The sequence below is a fragment of the Sus scrofa genome, chromosome 16, assembly GCF_054392235.1.
Source record: "Sus scrofa isolate SSC_HxYL_T2T_F1_AM1 chromosome 16, Sscrofa_HxYL_maternal_Yorkshire_Landrace_v2.0, whole genome shotgun sequence".
Lineage (NCBI taxonomy): Eukaryota > Metazoa > Chordata > Mammalia > Artiodactyla > Suidae > Sus > Sus scrofa.
Window position 1 is genome coordinate 84,267,600 of NC_139398.1, and position 10,371 is coordinate 84,277,970.

Sequence of the window (10,371 nt, forward strand, 5' to 3'; positions counted from 1 at the left end):
TGAACCCATACTGACACATTATCATTAACTAAAATCAACAACAGTTTATTCAGATTTCCTTGATCTTTACCTAATTTCACTTTTCTGTGCCTGAATCCATATCACATTTAGCTGTCATGTCTTCTTAGGCTCGTCTTGGCTCTGGAAGTTTCTCAGGCTTTCCTTGCTTTTGATGACTGATTATTTCAAGGAGTATTGTAGGATGCCCTTCCACGTGAATCTGTCTGATGTTTTTGCTTACAATTGGAGTGGAGCCATGGGTTTTAGGAAGGAAAACCACACAGGTAAAGTGCCGTTTCATCACATAATATCAAGAGTACCTAGTATCAACACGATTTATGACCAATGGAGTTCTTGTTGTGGCTTAGTGGGTTAAGGACCGGGCATTGCCTCTGTGAGGATTTAGGTTTGATCCCTGGCCTTGCTCAGTGGGTTAAGGATCTGGCCTTGCAGCATGGGTCACAGATGCGGCTTGGATCTCATGTTGCTGTGGCTGTGGCACAGGCCAACGTTGCAGCTCCAATTCAACCCCCTAGGCCAGAAACTTCCATTTACCGCACTGAGGCTGTAAAAAGAAAAACAACCAACCAAAAAAACCTCACATGATTTATAACTGTTGATGTTGACCTTGATTCACCTGGCTGCAGTAATAAGGTATTTTAATATTCATCTATGAACCAAAAATTTTAAATTAACAATTACAGTAAGCAAATATTAAAAATACATTATTGAAAAGTATTACCCAAAATATCTGTGGATAACCTATGTAGCCAAAACCAGGAGAGTAGCTATACGACTGCGGTATAGTCACTACATGGAATGTATATAGTCCCTTAAAAATAGCAAATGTCACAACTTGATGGAAATATGGAAAAAAGTATAATGTTAAGTAAACAAAGCAAGAATAAAAAATGAATACACACTGTACTTCCAACGAGGTAGAAAATACAAAAAATGACATAGCCATTGTAAGTGGTTAGATGAGAACATAGGTGATTTTCTTCTCCTCTTTTCCCAAAGTTTCTACTGTTTTGTTGCTATTTTCACAATTACAAGAAAAAATTTTAACTGCTAAAACTTTGTGAAAAATACTTCCTTTCTGACTGTGAAAATATACCTATTTTTTTCAAATATGGATTTGGTAATTAGGCCTTGAAAATGAAGATTTTAAAGTTCCAATTCTCCATATATCCCAAAAGCTTAGTGATTTCATCTCTCCAGATTACTGATCATTACCAATTCACCTGTACTACTTTTCCTGGAAGCCTGAAAACTACATTTTCCTTGCTGACTAGGCATGAATTACATTTTGTCAATAAGAAGCTCTTCTTGGGATCAGAAGATGAGGGGAAACGGGAAAGCCATTTTCTACTTCTGGCTCTAAAAACAGCAGCAGCATCTAACTGCGGGTACTGCGGACTCCTGCAGTACCTAGAGTGGTGGGGATTTTGCCAGCAGCAGTGGGCATATGCAAGTTCAGCAGCACAGGCACTAACTCCAGGTTTCAGCAGGAATGTGCCCAGAATCAATGTATTTCCTCTCAGCTCCAAATTTATCCTTCAGTACCACCTGTTCAGTAATAAAAGACTGAACTCTTTTCAAAAGTTTTTTAAAATAGATTTGTCAATAGAGGGTGCTGCAGGAACAACACAGAGACTGGAGCATTCTTGGTCCCACTACCCTGTCAGTTGGTTTGTTTTAGTAACCACCTTTCCATGGCCCACCCAAATGACCTCCACATACTCCAGGCCCTGCACACACAGTGGTACCCCAACTCTCTTTGCATGCCTACCCATCAACCTTGGGGCTCCTGCATGCACCCAGGAAGGATGTTTCCTGTTCACCCAGAAACTGGACTAGCTCTGGCTTGGACAGCTTCATACTTCTCTAGTGAAGTATGAACCACATCTGTGAGGAGGGCCCTCCCGTCCTGAGTTTGTCCCTCATGGCCAGGAATGCCTTTACAGTAGTCTTTATATCTTTGTAATTATTCTCTCAGCATAGCTTAATAATTCTTTCCACTTCCTCTAGCTAAATTATTGTGATCCTATCTGGATCCAGAATGCAAAGAAAAAAGATTTAAAGAACCAAGTGGAAATTTTAGAACTAGGAAATACAGGGAGTACGGGCTTGCTCCCAGACTCAGAATCAACAGCAATGGTGTCTCAAGAAAAAGCATTTGTATTATTCTCTGGCATTACCAGATGAACTGCTTTTCCCCCACCATGAAACACTACTTTCACCAGTTTAGAGAAAAAAAAAAAAAAAAAGACAAACAACAAATCTGGGTATTTGGCAGACATTGTGTCACAAAAGAATGAGGTAAGCCTAAGAACCAAGGAAAGCAACTGACAATATTGGCTGCCAAGTATTGAAATTAAAAATTAAACTTTCAAGCAAAAATTAGGATTTCAGAAAACTTGTATCCACCATAGTTAAGTATTACAGCTTCCCCAATACCTAAAGCCTTCTTGAGTTAAGTGATGCTAATGAAAGTGAGCTTTTATAGTACACAGGAAAAAGTGTCAACATTTGGAAGATCTGCATAATTTGATCCAATAGCTACTAAATGATCAATACATGATATTCCAAAAACATGCATGGGTAAAAGATAATGGGTTCTTTCAAAGAGCTGTGTTGAGGAATAACTGAGATACAATAAAAGGTACTTACTTAAAGGATATCACTTGGTAAACATGACACTCTTAAGACTGTTACCACAACCAAAATAATGAACATATCCATCACCACCAAAACTAACTCATGCCCCTTTGTAGTCAATCCTCCTTCATCCCATCCTTCTCTCATCTATCTCCTTATTTCCTCCCAACTGACTAGTCTCCACAGTATTTAGAACCAACTAGTTATGCAATAAATTATTATATGTTTATTTTCTCTCCTCCCTTCCTCCGCTACCAAGCCAAAATCAAGAATGCAGGCTCTATGAAAGAAGCGATTTTGCCTGTTTTGCTACCAGTTTAGCATAAGTGCATAAAAGTGCCTGGCTCATAACAGGTGCTCAGTGAACACTTGCGAAATAAGTGTATGTATGCTTGGCTGTAAGTATGCCAAGGCAGTGAAAGCTGACCTGTGATAAGAAGAATAAAGGAGACATTACTGGAAGCAGAGATGACAGACCAGGTGGAAGACAATAACTAGCTGTCTGGGTCTGACAACTTCCCATCCTTTTAACTCATTGCTTCCAAATCTAAGTCATCTCGAGGATTTGTTATAGTAAATATAGAACATGATCAACTATGATACACTTCAGATTCACCCCTTCCCAATGAATGTAACTCATAAAGCACAAAGAACTACTTTGGCAGTCCATAAAAAAAAGCTGATAAAATTTTACACTGTGTTCTGCTAGAGTGAGCAGTAACTTAGAAAAATGAAAAAGAAAAAAGTCTTCTCTATGTATCACTGGGCTGAAATGAGAGCACCCAGTAGAAATATGACAAAATGTTTAATACCTTAATGGGAGTTTCTTATGTATCAATACTTGTAACAGCTATTCCAATAATGTGGTGCTTTTCGTTTTTAAAAATGTATATCCTTAAGCAAAGAACAGATTTTTTTTTTGTAACTGAAAAATCTCAGTGCACTGCAGGATCAGACTACTAATCAATAAAATTAGGAAGCTGCATATGGAAGATCTCCCTCAAGCTCTAGAGTTTAGATTTGATGACAGAAAACAGTTTACCTAACAAAACTTCTTTCAAAATTGAAGTCAATCCTCTCAAATGCTGCCTGCTTTATCAATTAAGTTTACATAATATTCTAAAAGCTTTGTTGTCATTTCAACAACCTTCACAGTGTCTTCAGCAGGAGCAGGTTCTGCCTCATGAAACCACTTTCCTTGCTCATCCAAAAAAAAACAACTCCTGGGAGCTCCCTTCATGGCTCAGCAGTCAATGAAACTGACTAGGATCCATGAGGATGTAGGTTCAATCCCTGGCCTTGCTCAGTGGGTTAAGGATCTGGCATTGCTGTGAGCTGTGGTGTAGGTCAAAGACAAAGCTCGGATCTTGCATTGCTGTGGCTGTGGTGTAGGCTGGCAGCTGTAGCTCTGTTTCGACCCCTACTAGAAACTTCCATATGCCACAAGTGCAGCCCTAAAAAGCAAAAAGAGAAAAAAAAAAAAAACAACAACTCCTGGTCTGTTAAAGTTTTTTGGGTTTTTTTTTTTTTTTTTTGGGTCTTTTTAGGGCTGCACGTGTAGCATATGAAGGTTCCCAGGCTAGGGGTCTAACTGGAGCTGTAGCCTCTGGCCTATGCCAGAGACACAGCAACGCCGGATCCAAGCCACATCTGCGACCTACACCACAGCTCACAGCAACACAGGATCCTTAACCCACTAAGCAAGGGGAGGGATTAAACCCGCAACCTCATGGTTCCTAGTCGGATTTGTTTCCGCTGCGCCACGACAGGAACTCCCCATTGGTCTGTTAAAGTTTTATTACGAGATTGCAGAACTCGGTCACATCTTCAGGCTCCACTTCTAACTACTGTAGTTTTCTTGCTATTTGTACCACATCTGCAGTTACTTCCTCCACTAAAGTATTGAACCCCTCAGAGTGAGTTATCCAAGAGGGCTGGAATCAACTTCTTCTAAACGTCTGTTAATGCTGATATCTTTACCTCTTCCCATGAATCATAAATGTTCTTAATGGCAACTAGAACAGTAAATCCTTTCCAGAATTTCTTCAATTTACTTAGTCCAGATTCATCAGAGGAATCATTATCTATGGCAGCTATAGCTTTATGAAATGTATCCTGGAGTTCCCGTCATGGCGCAGTGGTTAACGAATCCGACTAGGAACCATGAGGTTGCGGGTTTGGTCCCTGCCCTTGCTCAGTGGGTTAACGATTCGGCGTTGCCGTGAGCTGTGGTGTAGGTCGCAGATGCCAGCTCGGATCCCGCGTTGCTGTGGCTCTGGCATAGGCCAGTGGCTACAGCTCCAATTCAACCCCTAGCCTGGGAACCTCCATATGCCGCGGGAGCGGCCCAAAGAAATAGCAAAAAGACAAAAAAAAAAAAAAAAAGAAATGTATCCTAAATAATAAGACGTGAAAGTCAAAATTAAAGTCAATGTCTTGATCCATGGGCTACAGAATGTATGTTGTGTTAGCAGCATGAAAACAATATTAATTTCACTGCACATCTCCATCAGGGCTCTTAGGTGAGCAGGTACATTATCAATGAATAGAAATACTTTGAAATAAATTTTTTTTTTCTTCCTGAACTGTAGGTCTCAGCAGTGGGCTTAAAACACTCAGTAAACCATGTCGTAAACAGACACGCCTTCATCCAAGCTTTGTTGTACCATTTACAGAGCACAGGCAGAGTAGATTTAGCATAATTCTTAAGAGCCCTAGGACTTCTGGAATGGTAAAAGAGCAATGGCTTCAAATTCAAGTCACCAGCCTATCCCCAACAAAAGTCGGTCAGTTCTCTGATGCTTTGAAGCCAGGTACTGACTTCTCTCTAGGTACGGAAGTCCTAGTAGGCATCTCCTTTCAATAGAAGGCTGTTTCACCCACACTGAAAATCTGTTGTTTAGTATAGCCACCTTCATTAATGATCTTCTGGTTAATTTGCTGTAGCTTCTAAACCAGTACTTACTTGGGGCTTCACTTTGCACTTTGTTGTTAGAGATTTCTTTCCTCAAAGCTCATGACCCAACCTCTGCTAACTTCGAACTTTTCTTCTACAGGTTCCTCAACTTTCTCAGCATTCACAGAATTGAAGACAGTTGAGTTTTGTTCTGGCTTTAGGGTACATTGTGGTTAGTCTGATCTCTCTAGACCATTAAAACTTTCTCCATATCAGCAACAAGGCTACTTCTCGTTTTATCATCTGTGTGTTCAATGGAGTACCACTTTTAATTTTCTTCAAAACTTTCCCTTTGCATTCACAACTTGGCTAATTGGCGCAAAAGGCCTAGCTTTCAGCCTATCTCAGATTTCAACAAACCCTCCTGACTAAGCTCAATCAATTCTAGCTTCTGATTTAAAATGAGAGACATCTGACTCTTCCTTTCACTTGAACACTTAGAGACCATCATAGGGTTAGTAAATGGCCTAGTTTTTATATTGTTGTGTCTCAGGGAACAGGAAGGCCCTGAGGAGACACAAACAGTGGTTAGTGGAGCAATAAGAATACACACTGATCAATTAAGTTTGCTGTCTGTGGGCGAAGTTCATGGTGCTCCAAAACAAGTACAATAGCAACATCACAGACCACCATAACAAATAATAATGAAAAAGTTTGAAATATTGAGAGAATTCCCAAAATGTGACACAGAGACATGAAATGAGCAAAAACTTTTGGAAAAATGATGCCTATAGACTTGCTCCATGCAGGGTTGCTACAAACTCCCAATTTGTAAAAAAAGAAAAAAGAAAAAAATCAGTATCTGCAAAGCTCAATACAACAAGGTATGCCTGTACTGTGAGAATGGATTATAAACCTGTTGGTTTTACAAAAATAAAATTTAATATACAGAATACTGTAGAGATCTTTAGTATCTAGGGAACACCTAATATGAAGGGTAAAAATCCATCTGGCAAATAACTAATAGAATTCAATATGGTTTACTACAAATATGAAACATTGTGAGCGTTATAACATCATATATGGCACCACCCGAGGAATGCAAAACTCTATTTTTAAAAGAGATGGAAGAGTTAACACTCTAACTGCAGGTTGATATTTTGGTAACACTTTTAATCTGCTTGCTTAGATTAATATATTTAAAAAATAGATAAGTAAAAACATCATCAGTGTTTTTAATAATGGGTGATAGAATTTAAAGATGTGTGCGTGTTGTGTGGTTGCATTCAAGGCATGCATAAATTCCCCAGCCAGGGATCAAACCAAGCCACAGCAGTGATGACACTGGATTCTTAACCCACTGAGCCACCACGGAACACCTAAAGAAACTTTTTAAAATTTTATTTTCTATATATATGTTTAGCCATATTTTCCAAGTCTCCTACCAAAAGGGGGGGGGGTTCATTTACAATCAAATAAAAAAACTGCAAATTTTTTTACTTTGTTAAACTGTAATAACTCGTTTAGCAAACAGAAGTCGTTTCCAAGCTTTTTGGTGTCTTTTTCCCATTTTTAATCATGAAATCTTCTATAATCCTCCTTTTCCTTCCAGCGTTTTTTCAAGTTAAATTTACATTAATTTTGAAAACTTCCAAGACTTCCAATTTGGAACTTTGCAAAATTAGGCATGAGAAGTATTAAAACTCGTATTCATTTTATGACTAAAAGTGTCATAAAACACACAAAAAAAAGCTTTGTCGAATTATATATATGAGGGAGTTCCCATGGTGACTCAGTGGAAACAAATCTGACTAGTATCCATGAGGACACAGGTTTGATCCCTGGCCTCCCTATGTGGGTTAAGGATCCGGTGTTGCCATGGGCTGTGGTGTAGGTCGCATCCTGCATTGTTGCGGCTGTGGTGTAGGCCGGCAGCTACAACTCTGATTTGACCCTTAGCCTGGGAACCTCCACATGCTGTGGATGCGGCCCTAAAAAGACAAAACAAAACAAAAAAATTACATATATGATTCTTCTTACAAAGGAAGCAACAAAAACATAATTATCTCAACATCGGATACTGGGTATCCACTTACAAATATCTAATTTAACCACGGAGTCTGACAGAACTGAGTCTGAATCTCACCTTTGACATGTTACCTGCATGACTTTGGGCAAGTTACTTAATCATACTAACCCTTACTTTCTTCCATCTGTAAAAAAGGGAATGCTGTGTACCTAAAAGTGTTACGAGAATTAAATGAGATGTCTATGAAGTATTTAGTGAAGTACATGCCCTATATTAAGTCCTCAGTAAATTTTAGTTATTTCAAGAACAGCATTCAAGACAGTAAATATCATTTATACCTCACCCTTATTATAACTTTACAAGGAAAAAAACAGTGCACTAGAAGCACATAGAAAATATTTCTTTCAGGAGTTCCCTGTGGCTCAGCGGGTTAAGGACCCTGTGTTGTCACTGCAGCAGCTTAGGTTGCTACTGTTGCACCACTTTGACCCCTGGCCTGTGAACTTCCATATGCTGTGGTCAAAGACAAAAAAAATATATTTCTTTCATCATGATTCCACATAAACTTTCAGATTCTACAATTCCTGAATTACCACTATCACACCACACATTTAGTATGCAAACACTAAGTGCACAGGCTTAAAGAATGGGAGGAAAACATGCCAGTACATTATCAAGTGGTAAATAAACACAAGCCTTACTAAATTGAGTCATTAAAATCTGAATCCAGAAGTATGTGAAATCTATGGAGACGGAAATTTACACACAAGAATCATCTATCAAAAGAAGATAATTCCTAATAACCTCCTCAGCAGTGTCACTTGACTGTTTTTTTCCAAAGGAGTCGCCGGTGGTTATTACTTCACTCACTGTATATAATAAAAAAACTAAGACATAATGAAAACTATTTGTAATGAGAAGGCCTAGGTTCATATCTGTCTCTTAACTAGCATGTGAAGCTTAGACAAGTTATTTAAATAACTAAGCTTGGGAGTTCCCAGGAAGCTCAGCGGTTAAGGATCTGGCTTGTCACTGTTGAAGAAAGAAAGAAGCCAGCCAGCCTGAACTTCCGCATCTATAATACCCCCCGCGCTACTCCACGGGGCTCTTACTAAGATCAAATGTGAAGGCATGTAAATATGCTTTGTAAACTCAAGTATAACATGCGGCTACAGTTTGAAGTTCTTACTAAGACTTCTTTAAAAAATAATAAATTGTCTCCACTCATTACACATACAGTATCAAACTTCCTGTCACTCATTATTGCACGCCACAACAGTCCTCAAAGATCCTCATTTAAAATCACCAAAATCCATACGGTTGAAAGGTGCTTATCAGACAGCTACATAATATACCCGAAGCAGAAAGGTATCTTATCTTCACTGACATCCTACACATCAAGCATCAGGAGAGTAATTTCCTCTATGGACTCAGTAAAATTATTCGATAGACTCTAAAAAGATAAAACTGCTTAAAAAACAACCTAATTACCGTCAGCGGATAAGCAAATGCATTTCAATAGTCACAACTGTTCAGTTATGTATCCACGTATGTATTCAGTTTACAAGAGTCAGCTTGATCCAAAACAGCCACATCCAAAACACACACACACTCAACCAAGCAACACACGCACAAAACTCGGCTTATTGGTGTCAGGGATTAAGCACAAAATAAATCACACTGAAACAAAGGAATTCTACAGAGCACCCCTTCTGCGAATAACCCCGTTGGGCCTGCCTCGTCCCCGTTTAGTAAACAAATAATTCGGGACTCGCAAGCAGAGGATAAGGTTTTTAAATAGGGGTCAGTTGATTCCACTCAGCCGTCACCTGGCGGGGTATTTTTCGCTAAGTTTGAGTCAACAAAGAAGTTCTGCCGTGAAAGGGTCGGGCCCGCAGAGCTACGGGCAAAACGATATAAAGAAAGACAAAACCGAGTGGGGGAAGGGTGTGGAAAACGCCCCCAGACTCTGAGCGGCGACGACAGCGTCGTCCCCCCGGGGCTGGCGGGACGGAGGGGATGGGGAGTCTCACCGGCCGCGGCCACCGCAGCCCCGACGCCCCCCGGCCCGGGCAGGGGCCCTGCCCTCCACGCGCGCGGGCGGGAAACGGCGGGGGGCGCCGAGGGGTCACCTTCTGTTCCCCGCCGCCCCTCGCGCCGGGCTGCTCGGCGGGCAAACGGCCCGGGCGCCGGTCCCGCCGCTGTCACCGCGCGCCTCCGCCCCGAGCCGAGGTGCCCCCAGCGCCGCCCGGGCCCCGCGGCCCGCCTGGAGCGCCGCAGACTGGGCGCGGGCCCAGCCCGAACCCGGGCGCGGGAGAAAGGGCGCGGGCGCCGCCGACTTACCTTCCTCGGCGGTGTCCATCTTGTCTGAGGGGGCGGCGGTGACGCAGCCGCGAAGCTCCTGTGGCCGAGGCCGGAGCCTTCCGGCCGGGGCGGGGAAAAAGGGAGGGGGAGGAGGGAGGAGGGAGCGGAGCCGGGCCCGGGCAGGTGTTTGTGCTCAGGTGCGAGAGAGGAAGCTAGAGGAAGGAGAGAGGGGAAGAGGGAGAGGGAGAGAGGCTGACAGAAAGCGGGCGACAGAGGGGAGGGGGAGGGTCGGGGAGAGCAGAGGGGCGAGGCCTGGGCGGGGCATGGAGGCGGAAGGGGCGGAGCGCCCCCAACGACAGGTGCCGTCATTTCCGGCCGCGGCGGAGGCGCGCACGCTCAGTGCGCGGTACCCGTGGGGGGCCATCCCGGCCCGGCCCGAGCAGCTGGTGGCCGCCGTCGTGGGCATTGGGCCTCCTGGACC

The 10,371-nt window shown here is 42.2% G+C and overlaps 1 protein-coding gene across 6 annotated transcripts in view; it reads right to left on the bottom strand.

Annotated features, from left to right (window-relative positions):
* Positions 1-10,165, bottom strand: part of MARCHF6 (membrane associated ring-CH-type finger 6) — an 84,787-nt gene extending 74,622 nt beyond the window's left edge. For 3 of the 6 annotated variants that reach the window (XM_085001509.1, XM_085001508.1, XM_085001507.1), the window contains exon 1: positions 9,930-10,165. In XM_085001509.1, the coding sequence (XP_084857635.1) occupies positions 9,930-9,948 (19 nt within the window). In that variant the 5' untranslated portion in view covers positions 9,949-10,165. 6 annotated transcript variants of the gene reach the window in all.
* Between the last annotated feature and the right edge of the window lie 206 nt (positions 10,166-10,371).